The sequence below is a fragment of the Diadema antillarum genome, unplaced genomic scaffold (assembly GCF_040938485.1).
Source record: "Diadema antillarum isolate AM-2024a unplaced genomic scaffold, OU_Dant_1.0 seq00001450_RagTag, whole genome shotgun sequence".
Lineage (NCBI taxonomy): Eukaryota > Metazoa > Echinodermata > Echinoidea > Diadematoida > Diadematidae > Diadema > Diadema antillarum.
This window is the reverse complement of record NW_027272196.1, coordinates 380,644-402,538: the sequence shown is the minus strand read 5'-3', so window position 1 is coordinate 402,538 and position 21,895 is coordinate 380,644. Positions and strand designations below refer to the sequence as shown.

The 21,895-nt window shown below is 38.3% G+C and overlaps 1 protein-coding gene across 5 annotated transcripts in view; it reads left to right on the top strand.

Moving 5' to 3' along the window:
- Positions 1 to 21,895, top strand: part of LOC139709558 (LIM and SH3 domain protein 1-like) — a 62,229-nt gene that overhangs the window by 36,222 nt on the left and 4,112 nt on the right. For 3 of the 5 annotated variants that reach the window (XM_071621519.1, XM_071621515.1, XM_071621514.1), the window contains 2 exons: positions 8,987 to 9,042; positions 10,140 to 11,667. In XM_071621519.1, coding sequence (XP_071477620.1) covers positions 8,987 to 9,042; positions 10,140 to 10,376 — 293 coding nt within the window. In that variant the 3' untranslated portion in view covers positions 10,377 to 11,667. Of the gene's footprint in view, positions 1 to 8,986; positions 9,043 to 10,139; positions 11,668 to 16,041; positions 16,137 to 17,940; positions 18,026 to 18,931; positions 19,017 to 20,991; positions 21,111 to 21,689; positions 21,798 to 21,895 lie in introns of those variants that run through there. The other 2 variants (XM_071621518.1, XM_071621516.1) reach the window with 2 other exon arrangements.

Here is a 21,895-nt window from a genome sequence, read left to right as displayed (position 1 = left end):
CTACAATCATTCTGTGTCCTAAATGCTGTGTCCTAAATACTGCCAAAACTTATCAGGGCAAACAACTGTCTGTAGTAACCACCTGTTATGTATGACTACTACAAGCAAAACCGAACAGATATTTCATGGATAGATCTAGCGTATTGTCGCTGCCTGTTATGTGTATCTCCTGCAGGTACAGCATTTCACTGTGTATAGCAGCTGCAGACTTCAGTTTGAGCAATATTATGTTGGCATACTAATTAATTGGTATTCTTTCTGCCAGAGTTTCGGCACCTTACGTAAGTGCTCTTGTTTTGGGAGAATGAATTTATGACACAGTCAGAGAAACTAAACTTTACACATTGTCCTGTGCATTCATTTATTTTAGAGGTACGGCAATTTTTAACATCTTGTCACCTCATGCATTCATATATATACAGGAGACAATATGCATATGAGGGCAAAAGATTATGGAAGAAATGAAGGAGTAGAGTCAAATTCATAATTTTATTAAAGACCACCCTTTCTCTTTACTTTGTGTAGTTGCTCTGTACAGTTTGACTGTATACAGAGGTTTCATCCATTATTTCTCAACAGGACAGAAGGCAAGAAAATAAATTCCAGAGGGACCAGAAAAATTAAATGGAGACTCTGTTCTTATCATGCAGTCATATGAAATACACATAATTATTATAAAACATTCAAAAGTTCCTCAATTATTAAATTATTGAGGAGGGGATTAGATATTGCTTACGAGAACAATAGTAATTAGAGTAAATTTACCCATTGTATTTCACATAATACTTAGTCTTGGGTGTGACTCTTATTCTGATAGCACTTATTCAAAATGGAGACCTTCCACAAAGAATACAAATGTCTTAAAACCTGTCAATGAAAATGAATGACTGTTCACACTAGCTACCATGCTGTGGTGTCCTAAGTCATTACTGAAACTGATACATGCAACTGTAATTACTATGTCAGTGATCGTGAAAGGACACAAACCCTATGCTTGACTTTTAAGCTAGCCAGGATGTGTAGACAATTAATGTTCTCAGATATGTCCGATTCTGTGAAGTATGCATCTTGACAAACATTTGATTATATTGCCAGCATCCCATGAATGCACTCTGAGTACATCCACACACAAGTAGGACTCCAATAGAACCAGTGCAGTTTAATGACAGCCGTCTGTTGCATAGTTTCAATGAAATTAGAAATGTATAAAGGACAAGTTCACCTATTAAATGAATGCAGCGCTTTCAGCAGAACACATCAGTGAAAGTTTGAAGAAAATTGGACATTGGACAATCCATTCAAAAGTTATGAATTTGTTAATTTTCTGCTCAGTCACTGCTGGATTGGAAGACTACTACAGTGGGATATAATGTCACATGCATAGAATGACAAAGGAAAAATATGAAGAGAATTCCACAAAATTATATTTTTTGAAAAAAAAAGTACACCTTCCCTTGACTTGTTACTGACATGTGTTAAGGGTAATAGTATTCCCCTGTCTCTGAAAGAGGCAATTCACATGCTCTTTTATTATGTGATAAAATTGAAAATATTATTATGTTGAAATTTTTAATGTATTTATATTTTCAATATAACTATGCATGAGACATCACAAACTGTAGTAGTCGTCTCATCCAGCGATTGTGGCATTGAAAATTTAAAAAATTCATAACTTTTGAATGGATTGTTTGATTTTCCTCAAACTTTCACCAATCTATTCTGCTGATATTGCTGCATTCTCTCGATCCTTATGCATATGAAGGTGAACTTGTCCTCTCCTGAAAAATAGAGAAATGAGTTCTCTGGTTACGGGCATTTTTGCGAATTAGTATTCTCAAATGCGCTTTCCAGGCAAAAGGTATTTGTAGAATTCATCTGCATTTTTTGTGATTACATTTATTTGTGACTTTTTATTGCATTTAGCAGGCTTTCAGACATGACCTGTTGGTTTATAGAGACATTTTGGGTTTGTCTAAAAGTAAACCATTTACAAGAACAGACAGTTGTGACTGTTTTTGCAGTGTTAAACCATAAGTCTTACTGAGTGTTTCAATTATAGAAGGGGTTCATGATGCCTTAGCAACCCACTCATTTGAGTAAATGGTACAGTGTTATGAGTGAGAGAGACTGAAATAGATGTATGTGGGATTATTATGTACCACTAGCTATCAACCTTTTGCCTGGCATGTAGTCAAGGGTCTTTGACATGGAGGCCAGAGTTCAATTGAGTGGGTGTAAGGTAGTGATAGTTACATGTTATTGTCAGGCCTAGTGAAGCGTAAGATGTGGAAAGGTATAAACAGTCAAATCTGTGTTCAGGCCTAGTGAAGTGTAAGATGTGGAAAAGTATAAACAGTCAAATCTGTGTTCATGACAAAAAACAAACAAACAATGGCACTGTAACCATGTGTCTCCTTACAGAACAAACTTGATATTCCATGGTGTAGTAATGATACTGTCTGTCAGTCTTGTCAGTCAATATGTTAAAAGTACCATTCTTTTCATCATACAGCTATACAATGTATTGAAGATGATGTCTTCGTTTGACACAAGGAGATACTGTAAAAGTGGATATTTTCACGCGACTAATTTTTCGCGCTTGGCCAGGTAAGAAGAGTTTCGTGTGTTTTTAATTCCGCGGAATCAAGACATCAACTACTAGAACATGTGGCATGCAAAAATATTCACATGCTTTTATTTTCGTGCTAGCTTCTGGTTGCGCGAAATGTGCGAAAATTTCAACACCGCGAAAATTTCCACTTTTACAGTACTGATCAATGAAAACTGTCTTGGTTCGAGAAATGCATATGTGTGTATTATCCAGGAGGGCTCAAGCAAAACTGCAAGTGGGCATGTGCATTCTGTGTGTGTTATCGTGTCCGCAGTTATGAAATGTTTTTCAGAGATAGTTATAAAGAGATATAGTGAGAGTTGTACTTTCATATGTAGTTCAGAAAGGGAAACATTGACACCATGATTTTTGCTGTGGGTGATCCTCTGAATTCTGACTATGATTTTCTTTATAAATATGCACTGTTCAGCATCTTTTTTTGGCAAAGACTTAAGTATTATTGTGGAACAAGGAAGTGGATATGTTCAGGAGTACGCCATATTCTTTTTACCCTGTAGAGGATATTGGAGGAAATCCGGAGTTCAGGCAGTGAATTTGTTGGCACGATATTATTTCATGATGTGTTAGTTCTCGCAGGGTAACATTAACTGCACTCATTCTCTCCCCCCCCCCCCCCCCATATCATCTTTTCATGCATGTGCCAAGTAGAGTTGTGAACCATTCTGTGCCAAACTATTTGTAAATTTATTGTAATGCCATGGATGTGATGTGTAGCCTTTGTGTCATTAATACAGTGACCTGTCCCTGATGGGCAGTTCTCCCCTTTTCCTCCCCCTGGACACACACTTTCCCATAATGCCATAGATCCTGTACATAGTCTTTGTAAATTTTCAAAATATGCAAATCATAGGAGATGGGTCAAATACTCCAGAATCATCTTCGGAGGTATCCAGTTCAGTTTTGAGATGTGTGCACAATTATTTGATGTATTTGGTTGGAATGTGATGCCATGTTTTTGTCACTGGTGATAGAAAATATACAATGTCTGCTAGCATGTTATGTTATCAAATCAGTGAATCATATATCACTACTTTGGCATACTCCCAGCAAATGTCACAACAAGGACGTTATCAGTAGTCCATTCCGTGGGACATAAATACTATAGAAAACAGATCAATACGAGGACCAGCTGGGACCCTCATGCCCACTCAGGCATATGCAGCAGGTATGCATTTCTGGGTGTGTATGCATGTGCAGCCAGCATCCAAGGGGATGCACTCCTATTAGTCACACAGTTACCAGAAACAATGACAGTTGGAAACAGGACAAGCGCCCTCTACAGAGAATATGTGTCTTTCACAAGTAACCTGCTTAGGGAGTCTTTCTTTCTTAAAATGGCATACATACAACACAAGCATTCCACACTAACATCTATATTTGGCTATTAAAGAATGAGAAATAAATCATAGCTTCTGCATTGCCTTGAATTGTCCACCATCTTTTATTAAAGGGATCGTACAGTTCTGGTTGAGACCTAATTTCCGGTTTCTACCATTTTCAGGTGGGATAATGAGAAATCTCATATAAAATATAAGAGAGCATGCAATTTTATGAGGAATTCAATGTTTATTTGTTGAAAATTGGTTTTGAAATGGCTGAGATATCAAAAAAGAGTGATTCCAATAAAGTGTGGGACCCACACTTTGTAACGATCGCTTTGTTTTTCTTTGTTTTTGAATGTTTCAGTTATTCCAAACCCAATTTTCATCAAATAAACTTTGAATTCTTCTTAAAATGGTATGCTCTGTACTATATCATAAGTGTTTTCTTGGTATCTTGCAAAAATTTAAAAGCTCAATTTTTATCTCAACCAAAACTGTACTATCCCTTTAAGAGGAGTGGCTCAGTGGTTTGTACCACAGACTATCAATGTACATTGTAGATGGTTAGTGGTTTGAGTCCCCCAGGGTTGTGCCCTTTGGCAAGGTGCTTTACCCTCAATGCCTACATAGTCCTGTGAAGGGGAATCACTTTGTAAAGCCATTGTTACCCTTGTTACCTCCAAGCATTGATTCTACAGCAAGCACCTTTGATTATATTTAATTTGTATTACATAGACATGGTATCAATGATGTATTGTACCCATGAAATGAAATGAATAAGTTATATTTGTTAATGTCCTGGGGGATCAGTATGACATTGCTAATTCAGTTCAATTCAATTCAAGTCAATTCAAATGAAATTGTATTTCCAATAACACTTGGGATACACACAGTATATACAACATTTGTAGAGATCTACAGTTCTTTAGCTTTAATAAATTCAATGTAAACTTTCCCCATGGAATGATATAGCTCTCAACAGCTCAGTATCAAAACATGTTTTTTCCTCTCCTCATCACTAAAAGTTCTCACAGGGCTTTAAATCTCCAACCTATGTGACTATGGGACTGTCCCAACCCTGTCATGAGCAAGGAAATATGTGATGGTTTTAGTCATGGTTCTTTTTCTGAGACCTGACCTCAACCAGCTTAGACAGGATGCAATGGCCTATAACATGCAACATCATGTCTATTTGTGGATTGCAGCTGCCTTTGTGGCATGGTTAGAGCTATTTGTAGGGCAACACATATTTGTATACATGTAGAACTATTAAAAACTGTGATATCAGAACATGCTATATATTGCAAAGGATCTCTCCAGTGTTCAAAGCACTGTGGGAAGTCTCAGAAAAAGATAAAGGTCATTTCAATTTGCAGTGCTGCTTGATTGTGTATGGCAACTTTAGGGGAATTGTTGTGCTCAGCAACCTGTGTGAGAACAAAGCCTTCCTGTTGTAATAACCTCAAAATTTCATGTTTATGAACTCCAGCCAGCAGGTGAAACCACTGTTATCATAGATTTTAATAATTTTTGAAAAGTCCTTTCCTTGATAAGTGAAATTTACTCTTATACACATGTTTGCAGTCTATTAAAACATGACATTGTCTTTATTTATTTACATAATGTTCTCAGTGATTTATGTACGAGAGCGTGACACTGCAATGAGTACAATATGTGCTAGAAGTGTTCAGGGAGGCACTTTGCTATCACCTCAGCACAGTGAGGTGAACGTAAGCCAACACTAACTAGGAGGATTTCCTCTTCGTCTGCAGCCATTACTCATACTGACTGTGTCTGTCTGTCTGCACTTTGCTTGAGTGATTGCAGGTCTCCAAGCAGCTTCACTACTGTGTATTACTACAGTGGGAGCTCTGTAAAGTTGATCTCGATCCCCCCGGTTTTTCCCTTCTCCAGCGTTTCTTTTGTCCTCCATTCCTCCATCTTTCTAACTCGCTGTTCACGAGTCTTGTATTGTCACACCACTTTCATTCTTTAATAGTGAATATAATGCATTCTCTATCACTCCTGTATGTATGCTATTACTCTCTTGTGAAATTTGTTCCCCTCTTCCTTCTTCTTGCATTCCCTTTTACTCTTGATTGGGCTACCACTTCCTCATGAAAGAAAAAAAAAAAAGAGGAAGGTCAAAGCCTTTATTGTTGGCATGTAAATTATACTGCTTTGGGATGCTAATAGCCGGGTTCACACGTACACCAATTAGCGGGATACAAATCTCGAGATTTGCATCGCGATCGTCATCCCGAGTTTTTTGCACGTGTGGACAGAAAAAACCCGAAAATTAGCGGGATAAGCATCGCGATGCTAATCCCAAGAAATCTTGCGCTGGTTCGCCAATTAGCGGGATAATTGGCCCCGCGCTGGCACATGTGAACGGTCGGGATTACAATCTCGAGTTTTTACATCCCATCATGCAATGCGCACATCACAACAGCGAGGCCTCTGCGGAGAGGTCCTTCACCTCTTTGGAGCACAACAACAACAGCGCGCGAACCCCACCACCGACGCGTAAAAGACAATGGACAAAGGTAAGTGCGCGCAGGCAGTGATAGAGAAGGGCGTTGTGTGACCCAGTTTGCAGGCTTTGCTGTTATCTCTATCGGCAATTAGCGGGATAATTCGGTACGTGTGGACGCTCGCCAAATTAGCGGGATACCGATTGCGATCGCTATCCCGCTAATTTGGTACGTGTGGACGCTCGCAATAAAACTCGGGATGAGCATCGCGATCGTCATCCCGCTAATTTGTACGTGTGAACCCGGCTAATGAGTATTCCATTTTGAATATCAGGTATCATAAAATAGTTTCACTTTTTGCTCCTGCAGCTTTCAGATCTTTGTTTCCATCCAACCTTTGCACCACAGTGACACATCAAATTTGTCATTGTAGCTGAGGGTGCTACGTGATGACTAGACATGTAGCCTTTTGAACAGCCCAGATTTGTAGTTGACGACATCAATCAGCCATGTCAGATCATGCAAACCCAACTCCAAAACATGAGACTTGAAAAAAGAATCAAACTTGCCTTTAAGTATCAAGATCATGAAATGTAACTGCATGCAACTAGGCAGGGACACACAACTTCTTCTAGGTGCACAAAATTTGTGATCTGAATGTCATGAGAAAGAGGGGGGTGGGGGTGGGGATGTACCAATAGTTCTGATATGCGGTAACTAGCAGACATGAAACATGGTCTTGGCCATTTTTACAGATATTTATCATGACAGTGAGTAACCCGCGTATTACAGATGTAGAGTAGACAATAGGTACAGTGTGTATGAGATTGTATGCGTGCATGTATGTAAGTGCAATATGTTTCACTCTAAAAACAGATATTACAGTGTGGTCGACAAGACATTCTTCAGCATTTCAGGTTTCTAAACTGCTGTATTGATGCTCTCTAAAGAAAGTGTGGAGGTGATACATGTTTTATTGTGTGTGTGTGTGTGTGTGTGTGTGTTTGTGTGTGCAAGATATTGTGTACACATGCAGCAGGAGTATTCTTGTTTGGTATGACATTCCAATATGTTTTTAGTTCAATGATTTGGCTGACCTGTGGCTGTACTTTTTCTTGGCTCTAGAGACAGTTCGGTTTCATACAATGAGCTAATTTTGTTGCACATGCATTGCTCATAAGAGATACGTGTATGTGTGTGTGTGTTTGTTTTACTTTTTTGTAATATGGAAGGGTAATGCATCCTTTCGATATCTAGAGTGCGTGCTAAGGCCCATATTCACCTAACATATGATTGAAAACTGCTGGATGTGAAACAGAAAGTTATCATTTATCTCTCCTCCTTACTGTATACGCCATATATTTAGCGAGTCTAAATTTTTGCGAATCAGGACTTCCTGACAAATTTGCGAGTGGTTAAATTCGCAATTGTGGAGTACTGCACTGAACAGAGAAATGTATACGTGTGAGTCACATTCATATCGGGATCAGTGTCATTATTTTTGCATGTCTTTAATTTGGCGAATAGCACCTGACTCATGAAATTTGGCGAAAATAAAAACCTCCCGAAATATTTGGCATATAGTATTTGCAGTAAGACATGAAATCATTAGCATACAGATACTCACTAGTATGGTCAATTATTTTTATATTATTTTGAATCTGAAATATTCATATGAAAATCTTTCCAGTATTGTAAAAATACTAATTTACAACTTTCAAGAATACCGTACATATTTATGATCCACTCTTGCAGTTCTATCCAGTGTGTGTGTGTGTGTGTGGATGGGTGTGTGTGTGTGCATGTGGATGTGCATTAGTTCAGATTAGAAAATTAATAAAAGTGAAAAGTCTTTTAAAGGCCTGTCCAAAGAGGGCACCTGTTCATGTTTAGCATGTGGAAGTGTGTTGTGTGAGTCTAATCTATGCATTGAGACAACCAAACTGTAGCTGATGGTAGCTGAAATTTATTTTATTTGTGCATTTATATAATATACCATGTGTACATATCTTATGATTAAAGGTCAGCATATTTGACATGTGAGTACTGAAGCTTTATGATTCCAAGATTATTGAGAGAAGCAGCAAAAATAAGTACAGTTAAATACAGTAGTTATCTCCTTTCAGTTTTTATATTTGATGTGGTATAACAGATGATTGGGCAATCAGTGATATATTTTATGATTATATAAGCAAATTGTGTGACAATCCTTGAAATTGTGAACTTGTACCTTGCTCATTTCAGTGTGAAAACAAACCCCCGAAAGCTGTAAATCTTGATCAGCTGTGAAATATCCCTATAGATGTGACGGTGTACATGTATAATCATGTGTTTTAATATGTTCAGTTTGTGGAGCTTGTGTTAGAGAGTTCATGTCACATAAGCTGCATGCAGTGTGAGATGCATTTTATTGAGTCATTACCTATTACCACCCATGTGCTTTCAGAGGTTGTGCAATAATGCATACAAAAAAAAAGTTCTTTTGTCGGTCTCCATGGCAACACTTGATCAATCACCTTCTGTGTGTCCTTTTTCTGTCCTCCTCTTCACAATAACAGCCTACTCTGGCAACCAGCCCAGACAAGCTGTAGGATCACTATTTGATCCTCAGATGGTAAGTGATTATTTAAGAGAACAAAAATAAGGGGAAAAAAAAGAGGTGTAGGGAAATGATCTTGTAAAGATATACATGTGTGTGCTTTGTTTGCCATGTGTATTGTATGATTGGAAAGGCTGTAGAATCAAACAGGTGACAGAATTAAAGATACCCCCCCCCCTTTTCCTGGGAGCACTTTATGCTTAACACTTGTATTTGCCCACTTTATTCAAAAAGACTAAAAGTACATAGTTACTTATCTTTTATACTTGATGTTAATCTCTAAACAGCTTAAAGGGTGTGTACAGTTCTTGTCGAGGTGAGGATTTAGCTTTTAATGTTTTGCAAGATATTCAGAAGCCACTCTATGAGATGTCAAAGAGCATGCAATTCTAAGGTGTATCAAAAGTTTATTTGATGAAAATTGGTTTTGAAATGGCTGAGATATCCAAAAACAAAGTGAAACAAAGAAATCCTAATAAAAGGCGTGGCCTGTTGCCTTTTATTTCTATCACTTTTTTTTGGATATCTCAGCCATTTGAAAACCAATTTTCATCAAATAAATGTTGAATCCTACTTGAAATTACATACTCTTTTATATTTCATAAGAGGTGTCTCATTATCTCACTTAGGAATGTTTACAACATGAATCCCCACCTCAACCAGCACTGTACAGTCCCTTTAAAGATGTGAAAGCTTTAATACCATGTGCTGTAGTAATTTAGAGTGATAGTTGATTGATACTGAAATTATAGTGAAGACTTGTTTTGGTTTTGTTCTAGAGTGGTGAAAGTGTTTTTTTTTATGATTACCAGTATGTTGCCATGGACTAGAATTAGAAATACATCTCATATGGCATGCTGATTTGAAACTGAAAATATTTCTCTTGGGAATTGTGACTGCAACAGATACAGAATTAAGAAAAAATTTCAGCTTGAGTTGTATCTTAACATGCTTTTGCTGACCAATTTCATCTGCCATCTTTTCTTTCCTTTTGATGAAGGGTATTAGAGATCCCCTTCACAGATTTGCACACAAGTTAAATGTATGACTGCGCTTGACTTTGAAGATAGCTTTCTCTGAGTAGTTGCATATTTCTTGTTTTCATTTGACAGCAGAGGCAACCGGCTCCGCCCCCACAGCAGGCTCCTCCTCAGAACTATGGGGGCGGCAGGCAGCAGAAGTACCGCGCCATGTACGACTACAACGCCGCAGACAGCGACGAGGTCTCATTTAAGGAGGGCGACTTGGTCGTCAACTGGCAGCACATCGACGAGGGCTGGATGACGGGAACCGTGGAGAGGACTGGGCAGACAGGAATGCTACCCTCGAACTACGTCGAGCTCGTATAGACGACTTCATAGCGTTAGACGACCCACAACGTTTTTTTATTTTACTGCATCGGCATTAGATATATTGAAGCTTTGAAAAGAAGACACTCTGTGAATGGTGGCTCCTGGTCCAACATACATTGTCAATGAATCAATTCAATTGAATCTGCTTCTTTTTGTTTCTTACTCTTTTGGGGATGTATACGATGCAAGTCCCTGATGCGAATGGCCTAGTGCATGTGATACATTGGCTTCCCAAACTACATCATGGTAGGCCTCGTTGGCAGCATTAATCGTTCCAAAAAACAGTATGAAGGAAATCTGGTCTGATTATGACACTAGGTGGTCATGAAAAGCAATGGTATGAAATGTGTATTATCCTATTTTTTTTTCCTTCATGTGGTGTGTTTTAAAAAATTGTATTTATATATTGCCAGGAACAAAGGAAACTTCCCATGTAAAAAAAAAGAAGTCGTTATGGCACTATTTATGCACAGACATGCATAAATAAAGAATGAACAAATGAGTCTTCATACAACACACATTATTTTGGAGCGTCAGTTCCAAAGTGGCATGAACAGCTCATTGTAGATGTAACAACTCAGCATACTTTTTTGATGTGATACTTGTGATTCTTTTTGTTTTTTGTCCGTCTTGCCAAGAAATTGAAAGATGAAACAGAGGTCTAATTTGTCATGTTGTATAATATGCCACTTTTTATATCTCAGTCATTACACTATTATTGTCGTAGCCCACTGCCAATGCAGGCATGTGTAGAAGATTAAACTTGTCCCTGTGTGGCCTCACGTCAGTTTCAATGAATGTGTCTGAACATTGAGAATCAAAATGCCTCAACCAGAAATGTTGCTAAAACTATCTACCTGTCACTTGGGTGATTTTTTTCAGTTTTATTTTTTGAAATACATGTTTAATGATATGTTAGGATTGCTATTATACAACTTGATACTGGATATGACAAGTACGGTCGAGCCTGTGTTCAGTATTTTGTACTCTCTCATATGTCTCATGAACTTGGATTGTACAGGCTTGTTTTGTGTTTTTGACCTCAACAAATACCTGATAATTTCCATGACAATTGATAACAAGTTCAGCAAGTGATTTTTCCATTAGCCGTGGGTAGAGAGGAGTAGAACACGATCTTTTAAAATGGTCAATATCATACCTTTCTTCTTGTGCTGTTCCTTGCATAAGGACACAACACGTTGTGTTTTTGTGTTTGTGATAATAAAATGTTTGTGACACAGGGTATCCCAGTGTTCGAAATAGGCATCTGCGTTAGGCTGTAGGTATGTCAGGGTTTTGTTATATGCCCTGAAGTACTGCTGAATCCTTCTTGAATAGCCATCTTGGCTGTTGCCATGCTTTGATGCAATTCTTCAGAATCCTTAGTGTTAAAGTCCATGATACCACTGAGCATGAATTAGCAGATCTCTTGAAGTTGCTAGTGGAGCCTATTGAGGATGAATTTGGAGACTAAATCTTGTAATACAGAGTGAGGAAGAACAATGAAGGCTGAACTTTTTAAAGTTATCACTGTCTTACCATTATCACTGCTTCCACATGTGTGCGGACACTACAGCTTCTTTGTATGATATTTGGTTGATATAAGCAATTTTGAATATGTGATGTCAATTGCAAATATTTGATGTCTTTTGCACAATTTATGGAATACCCACAGTGAAAAATATTTTCTTCAATTTTAATGTAATTGTCTTGTTTGTTTGTGCTTTCAAAGTATTGTTATAAAGATTTTATTGGGACAAGTTGTGGCTAAGGTCATATCTTCGTGTGAAGCAGATCTTAACTTGTCATTTCCTCTGTCCAACACAATAACACACAATAACACACACACACACACACACACACACTAACAACAGCAACAAAAGACTGGAAGTACCAATCAGGTTTGCAGTAGAAAAAGGTATCGGTTGCTGATCTAATTTTGTCTGCCTATGTATGTGTGTGTGATATAATACTAAACTTGCATATTAAAGAAGAAGAATGAAAACTGCCCTGATGATTATTTTTGCAAAACACCTCCCTGCACTTCTTGGATACAAGCACCAGTTTCTTATGTGAAATCAATTTGAACAGAAATGAACAGACAAATTAGAGTTGTGACAAGAAATTGATGTACTGTATATTAATCATGTCTCTCAAGAGTATGTTGTATGGATAGTCTTAGAATATGAGTATCTCCTGTGAAGCTAAGGTTGGAATGGCAGGAACATTTACAGACACCAGATTGAGAGTACAGGTAGACAGAGATGAAACTGGTCCTCAAAAACACAACTCAACCAGTGCTGGCTCACCTGTCTACATTTCATATTTCAGTTAGACTTAAGGAAGTGAGGGTTTAGAAACTGCCCAAACCCTTTACTCCTCTTCAGAATCAGAGATTGCCCTATTTTTTGTTGATTTGGACTGTCTTTGTCAGATGACAAGGTACCATGTATGTATGATATGTATCTATCAAACTCTTACATTGCATGTACTGCTGTGATGTCTTGTGCTCTAGAGGGCATTTGTGTACAATGGTGGATCCAGAGGGGGGCGCAACGGGCACGTGCCCCCTCTCTTTTTTTCTTTTTCTTTTTTTTTTTTTTGTTAAAACAGAAGAAATAAAAAGAAAAAAATGGGGGAGGGGGTGTGTGTGCTCCCCTTTGCTTTTGTAAAGGCGCCTCCCCTTTGCGGAATTCCTGGATCCACCCCTGATGTAACATACCCAATCGTGTATCCGTTATGAAAAATGTGTCAACACGTTTGTTGAGTTGAATCATCAGTTCTGTAACCATCCTCTCCCCCGACATACACACATTCAGCGGAAGATTGCATGAAAAGGAGAAGGTCACCGAATGCACATGATTTAAACCAGAGTGGATAAAGAAGCATCCAGATTGTTGATATGCGGTCAATGCAAGCATTAGTTATGAGTGGTATATCTTACATTACTTTTTCATTTTCCCCAGTAGAAATAGCATTCACATATTAAAAAACCCCAGATATCTTGCCTTAGTGAGAAAATCATATATATTACAAAGTATAAAAAGAAGAAAATAATGCCTTTCAAGCTTTCCTGAGGTACACAACATATCGAATGATATATAGCTGTTTAGTTTACGTATACTATGTACCGTCTCTATTTTAATATCACCATTTCGTGTCCATCCAGTGATGGAAACAAGAAATTGCTGTAAGAATCATGTATTGTAGAAACACAAATAAAGCACATTTCTACCCAGTTGTAAACTATGTGTACAGTTGTACTTGGGTGTTTGGTCTCATGCCTTATAACTGTCTGGGTCCATCTTTGCATATGTATGTGCATGGCTGTTTGTTGTGTTGTACGTTAGTGTTTGCTTTAAATGATGCGTAGAGTTTGTGTAATTGAGTGTGAGCTCATGGGCCTAGGTGTGGTATGCTTGATGTGTGAACGTAACACCCGTTTATGATGTACGAGATATCATACAAATACAATACAATGCAATGCGCGGAGTGGAGCGCTCAAGGCACCCGTTCGAGACAAGCCCCCCTGTTTGTCTCGAAAGGGTGCGTTGGGTGTGGAGTATGTTAGATGAACGCACCCATTCGAGACAACCGGGAGGGGGGGGGGGGGGGGAGGGGGCGCTAGTCTCGAATGTACGCGTAAGCTAGTCTTAGAGGCCAGACTTTTTGTCCCCGTCATAGTTCACGAGGGGACTATATGAAACAGGCTCCGTACGCAGACACGTGTGTGGCAATTTCTTCAAACACACACACACACACACAAATGCTACTTCTAATCGATTCTGATTGTTTTATCTGATAGGGCTTGCTGGGAGCTACCAAACTTAACTCATAATTCTGAAATTCATTAGGCCTTATGAACATTTCTCCAAAAACATTAAAATGCTACTTCTCAAGACATTTTACAGTGGATTTTCATTCTATTTGTTTTGTCTGATAGGACATTGTAGGAGCTATCAAACGTCTACACAGAATTTTGAATTAATTATGTTAATTTATGCAAATTTATGTCTGTCATGGGATCTACACGGACGGGACAAACGCCCCGTGTAATTTGCTGAATCACTTATGAAATTGTGTTGTATTTGTTTGTATTCCCCCCCCCCAAAAAAAAAAAAGTACCAAAACAAACAATATAAAACAATATATTTGGCGGCGTGGTCAACAGTGTTAAGACTTGTGGTCACGGTATCTATTATTCCCTCTAAAAATATGTAAGAATGAGTGAGCAGCAGAGGCGTCGATCGGGCGGGGGGGGGGGGGGGGTAGAAGTATCGTTTTGTCCCAATAAATTCGGTAACTTAAAAATTCATAAAACGCAATGCGAAGATATGTTTAAAAAATGGTACAAAGCCACTAAAATTTACATGAAATACATTTTTTCAACTTTTGCCGCCCCCCCCCCCCCCCCCCCAATCCAAAACATGGATTGACGCCGCTGGTGATCGGATGTGAGGTAGCTCGTGAAATTATGAATCCTTTCATTGAAGAAACGCGTGCTGTCAAGATTTCCCAATTTGCCACAAGACCTCTCTAAAAGTATTATGTAAAAGCATCCCGCCAAACAATTGTTTTAGCGCTTTTAAGGCACGTCAAATGCACATTTTCCAGAGAATAAATAAATAACGTTAAAAAAATAATAACAATAGATACAAAGTGGAAAAGTGGTGGATGAATACTATGTGACAAAAAGGCTGGCCTCCAAGACTAGCTTACATGTACATTCGGGACTAGCCCCCCGGTTGTCTCGAATGGGTACGTTCATCGAACATACTCCGCTCAACGCACCCTTTTGAGACAAACGGGGGCTTGTCTCGAATGGGTGCGTTGAGCACTCCACTCCGCGCCGCACCCTTTCGAGATAAGCCGTCAATGACTGGTTTCACAGCACTTTACAACAAAAATCAGTCACAGTTTGGCATTAAAAAAGAATATCATGGCTACAATGAGTGGAATTAGTTCACTTCAGATGTGAAAAAAAAGCATTTAGAGCAATAAAAAGGAGGAGGAAAATATCTATATGTTCCTGTTGGGATTATGTTGCAGTTGGTTGAGACATGGAAACACCATTAATTGGATATGTAGTGGTTGCTGTGGTCTCTTGTACAGTACTAAAACTCGAGTAGTGCCAAAACAGGACCAGGGGGGTGTTTCACATAGCTGTTCTTAAAGTTACAAATGACTTAATGACTGGAACACATTCTGATGGGCTATACTTATTAGAATTTCAATAATTCAGCACAAGAACTGATCACCAGTCATTCTTAAGTGGTTCGTAACTTTAAGAACAGCTTTATGAAACACTCCCCAGGGATGCTATCTTAGTCAAATGGCAATTATCAGCCCCCATTCAGGCAGGGAGTTCACAACCAATTTATAGGTGATGTTTGTGTAGGATATACATATGTTTTTTACAGATTATTATGTTACACACCAAGAAATATTGCTCATTTGTGTTTGTGTGAGTGATATAAATCAAATTGTGAGAGTTAATGTTATCAACTGTGATCATGATGATGATGATGATGATGATAAAATTAATAATATTCTCTTGCTATTTTTTATGATTGTTGTGATTATTATTATTAAATTATTATTGTTGTTGTTGTGTTTATAATTTTCCTTGCTGTCATAATTCTCCTTTTTTTCTTTCTGACAGACATGGCACAAGTTATGCTTCAAGTGTGAAACCTGCTCCATGCTGCTTAATATGAAAAACTACAAAGGTTACAACAAGTTGCCCTACTGTAACACGTAAGTTGTAAATGCTGTTACATGTACACTGCAAGTTGCAAATACTAAATTTTGGGTTTTTTTTACTCATTTTTCTTACACTCCTTGTTTGTTTCTTCTTTCCTCACTCCCAGTACGTGGTCTGTTTATAGCACAAAAGGAGATCTTTTCTTTACATTAAGAGAAAAAGAAAAAAAATCATTCCCATTGAACCTAATAAGATGAAAGTGACAGACCTGTAAATATCTTCAATGAGATCAGGCCTTTGTTACCAAGATAATTTAGTTTGCTAATATCGGCCATTTGTGAAGAAATCTTTAAACATATTGTCCCATCAAGCTGTACAAACAGCCTGCAAGAATCGTAATAATCATCATTGTAATTATTGCTATTTTCTTATTGTCATTTTCTATTTTTTGTGGGGGGGGGGTGGTTTTCAAAAATTATCCATTTCCACTCTTGACACCTGCTATATAAAAAATTAACATCACAGGAAAGGACTGCTCGTTCTTTCCTACTTTTCAGCTAAATCATCCCTTTTTTAGAAAAGTTTGGAGGTCTGGATTTATGTAGTATGAATCCTCACTTTTAGTTATCAAAGTTCTTTAGGTGATAAAAACAAAAGCAGAACACAAACTTTGAATACACAAGTATCAAATTTGTCCACCTGAAGGAATTAAAGGAACCCAAACCCAAAGAGAAATGTGGATTGAGTGAAAGCAGCAGTGGTAGTAGAATGTTATATCAGTGAAAGTTTGAGGAAAATCAAACAGTCAACGCAAAATACGTTATGGATTTTTCAAGTTTCGGTGTTGGAACCGCTGGATGAGGAGACTACTAGAGGTTATGGTGTCATGTATGGACTACAATATATAGAAAATACAAAAGGGAATTCCACAAAAATTCATATTTCATGAAAATTACACATTCCATCAACTGATACTGACATATGGGGTAGCAATTATTCCCCCTGCTTTCAGAAAGCGGTTAGTCAAGTGCTCTTTCATTATGCTAGAAAAGTGAATTTTTGTGGAATTTTCTTTATATTTTCTTTGTATTGTTGTCCACACATATGTCATAACCTCTAGTAGTCTCGTCATCCCGCAGTTCCAACACCAAAACTTTAAAAATTCATCGATTGTCCGATTTTCCTCAAACTTCACTGATGTGTTCTACTAATGTTGCTGCTCTCACTCAATCCACATTGGTCTTTGGGTTTGGGTGTTCTTTAAACCTGTGTCATGTGTAAATGATATACACTGTACATGCATGTCATTATATAAGATTCCCTGATTCATTGACTTTTATAGTGGATATTCCAGAGCCATCAAGGTGAGACCTGCAAGGAGTGAGACTTCTCAATTTCCAGAGTGACACTTCTGATTTCCCGATGTGAGCGCGGGGACGGGGAGGGAGCGCATGCACATGAGCAGAGCAGTGTGTGCTGAGCCAGCGGTGAGCGCCAGCGTGAACACGAGCAGTGTGGAAAGCAGCAAAGCCGTTCTCCACACTGCTCTTTGCCGGCCAAGTGCGCGCCGTGCATTGCCGTAATCTTTTTTCCCTTTATCTTTATTATTCGGGCGGAGGTGTGAGAAAATAATTGGTAGGAGGGTGAGCGTGAGTTGAGCCACTGAGGCATTAGACTTGACGTGTAGGATATTCTAAGTGGATTTTGCATTACATTGTAGCCTAAATAATGATGTTGCAGATGAGAGATTTGGAGTTAAATCAAAATATGTTGAGGCCACACAGAGAGTATGGTCAGTCATGATACTATCATAGTTACTTTTGATGATTCTTTCTCCCTCCTCCTCCTCTTCTACAGTCATTACCCAACCACAAAATTTACAGCCGTTGCTGACACTCCTGAGAACCTGCGCCTCAAGAAGCAGTCACAAAATCAGAGCCAAGTGAGTTCTTGTAGCATGTCGGGTCCTTGTTCCTTGTTGGCTTGCCCCGTATTACTATTGACAGACCCACTATTGTTTCAGTTTAACTCAAGCAGCAGACGATGGTTCCTCCTGTCTTTGTTCCAGATACCAAGATCCGGTCTTTGAGGAGGTTTTTGTTTTGTTGCTTTTCCCCAATTAGAGGTCAAATGTCAAAATGGCATGAATGAAACTACTCACAAACCTCTGCTGGAAGGAGAAGAAGAAAAAAAGTGCTAACTGCCAAGACTTGTAAACTGACACCTGTTTACCTGAAGAGAATTAGACTGAGCCCCATATCCTTGATATTGCATGATTGTTGGTCAGTTAAGGACAGGTCTGACATATTTGAGGAGTTTCATCGCTTAATGAGTCAACTCTATTCTTGTAAATTTGAGATACTAGGGGCAATTAAATGGGAGAAAACACATAAACTGATTTGAAGGAAACCAAAACCCAGAGAGAAATGTGGAATTCCCTTTATATTTTCTTTGTATTGTTGTCTACACATAACCTCTAGTAGTCTCCTCTTCCAGCGGTTCCAACACCAAAACTCATAACTTTTGCATTGATTGTCTGATTTTCCTCAAACCTTCACTGATGTGTTCTACTACTGTTGCTGCTTTCCCTCAATCCACATTTCTTTCGGGGTTTTGGTACCCTTTAATAGAAAACATGGCATATCTTTATCCATAATTCAGGAATATTCTTTGTAATGCAATAAGTGAAGTATAATTGGAGTGGTTTTATTTATATTTAATTCTATCTGATGTTGGACTCAACGCTTTAAAATGTTTAAAGGTGGCTCTTAACCGATTTTACAATCACTCTTTTCATTTGATGGTGTTCATTTCTCCTCCTCTGTCCCATTCTGTTCCAATTTCGTAGGTCACCTACCACAAAGAGTTCAATCAGAGTAAGGGGAAGTTTACTGCAGTCGCTGACGATCCTGAGAGTATGCGGTTGAGGAAAGGTGAGAGAAGTGTACAAGGCTGCCTAAGTTGTCGTGTCATGTTAACCCTTTACGTGCTTGGGAACTGTAAAAGCTTGGTATGCTTTTTCTTCAGCATTCAGTAAATTCTTCCAGACTTGGCCCAATATTTCGATAGAATGAAAGAAAAAAATATAATAGAGAAACATAGATGGAAAGCCCAGCATATAAATAAGGAAAGAGGGAATGCAGTTTATGTACATATAAAAACAATGATAAGTTCATACAACGAAAGTCAGACACTGATTATAGTATTCAGATAAAGATATATATTTATATATATTATATATTTCTCTGTATTTCCAAGTTGGGAAGAATGTATGTGGCAATAATAGCAAACAGGAAAACATATCAGTCACCATTGAGAAAAGTCGGCAAGTGTCCATATATCCACATAAAATGTAGTAATTGTAATAATGCGTAAAATCCATGTATGGGGTGGATTATATTGAGATTACTTGGATCAGCTAATCTTTATTTGTTGGCAGTCGTGTTTACAAGCATCTACTCATTGGCATACAGAGCACAGTAAGGGTTGAAGAGATTGCTTCAAAAGTAGACTTCATCATCTTTGTAGAAAACCAAATGTTGAGAGTATCATCTTAAAAAAAAAAACACACTAATTTTTCAGGGTTACAATAGGCATTAGTTTTACTCTAAAACACAATATATTCGCGGCATGAAATTTTCACGATTGTCACTGGCGTCCAGTGCACATTATGTAGGCAAGAACTTTTGTGCGCATTTTAATTTTGCGAATGTTGACGTTCGCGAAATTAAAATGCATGCAAACATTCCTTGTTTTACAGTTCTCTGCTTTGTTTGTGTTTTACAATGATTGTTGTTGCTTTCCTGTTAATGTAGGGAATTGTATCTCTCTTTCCCACAGCCCTTTTTTTCAGCCTCTCTTCTTTTTTTTTCTCTTTTTTTTTCTACTGTAATTTCCTCTGTTTTCATCAGTTGAACTTTTAAAAAGCCCTTTAAAAGTATTTGTATGCATGGAAATATGATGAGATAAATCAATTTCTGCAAAAGAATATATGGCCAGTTTACAGGGAATATGCTCTTTGCGGCTTCTCCACGGCTGTTTCATTTAAACATTTATTTGCAATCATTTCATCTTTGTGAATATAACTTGTGTTTTCTCTCATAAGAGTTTTTAAAGAGCTTCTTACATGTAAGTTTAGAGTTCTGATTAAACGTATTTCATCACTTTGTGTTTGTTTGGTGTCATGCCTTCTCCTGAAAGCTCTTGCTGTCAAGTCAATTTGAGGTCAAAGTTCATTCTAATTGTTAATACTGTATACGCTGTTACTTTCGCGTACAGATATTTTCACGAATGACGAGGTCATAGACATTTTCGCGAGATGTTGTTTTCGGGAATCGACGCCAACGCTTACGTTAATGCTCTATTAACAAAGCGCATGGAGACATATTAGCGTGTTGTTAAATTCGCGATCCAACTGTGATTCGCGAAATTCGCGAAAATTAAACCCTCTCGAAAATAACAGCGTATACAGTATCTACAATGTTTAATGACTCTATCCGGAGGGAGGGGGATTTCATGAAGCGTTTTGACAGACATTTTTCCTGACAAACTGTTCTAAGCTACTGAAATCCTTGCATCTGATTGGCTGAGAACAAATTTGTTAGACAAAGCACTTCATGAAATTTCAACCCCCTACGATATTCAAACTGTAATTGCTCCTGAGGTTGGGTCAGTCTGGAACACTCCCTAGCGTGTGGTATATCAGATTTGATGTATTCACAAAGGGAGCTGGAATTGTGATAAACAGGAAATGAATAAACAGGTAATAAACAGGTAATAAACTGGAATTGTAATAAACAGAGCTGAATAGATACTAGGAGTGGTTTAGCAAAGCATTATATTTCTATTCATTTATTTATTTATTTATGTCTGTATATACATATGTTTTGTATGTTTGATTACCTCCAGTAAGTGAGCAGGCCTCCAATATTGCTTACAAGGGCCATACAGCAGGGGGATATCAAATGGACCGCCCAATGGACCGCCCAATGGACCGCCCATCTTTCCAGCCACCTGAGCCGCAGGGGGTAAGTCCATATCACCCACCCCTCCCACAACAGGATACAAAATACAAAACAGACATAAAATCCTTTGCATTAAAGCTGTTTCACACAACTTGTGGCCCTATTACATGCATACCAGGGACAGATCCAGGAATTCTGTAAAATGGGGGTGCCTTTACAAACTTAAAGGGGGGCGCATGTCCCCCCCCCCCCCCCCCCCCCCCCCCCGATTTCTATTTTTTTTTTTTTTTGTTTTAACAAAAAATTAAGAGGGGCGTGCGCCTGGTGCGCCCTTGGCTGGATCTGCCACTGCACACCAATTCAACATGATGATTTCTTGTTTGGAATGCCTATATGACATCAAACCAGGTTGTTCAGCTTTCTAGAATACTTGCTTGCTGTAGTATCTATTCAGGCTTTCCTGAAAACCTTCTTGCTTTCCAAACTCACACAAAAAAGGGGGAAATATGAAATAGATTTAAAAAAAAAATAGAATGAATTTAGAAAGTCTTGAATGAATTGTAATATTCTTTTTTATTCAACAAATTTGATATTATATAGACTTAAGCAAACCTATATTTTTCTTGGTAATGAATATTTCAGTACCAGCCACCACCACAGGAAAGCTACCAGCCACCGCCCCCACAGGTTGCCCCTGTTGCCCCACCACCTGCCACGGGCCCTCGCTATGTTGCCATATATGATTATACGGTGAGTTCACTTCTGTAGTCACTATAGGCCTACAGAGGATTCTTTGTATGTTTGTTATTGTTTCTTCTTTTTATGCCTCTGCCATAAAGTGTCGCTGG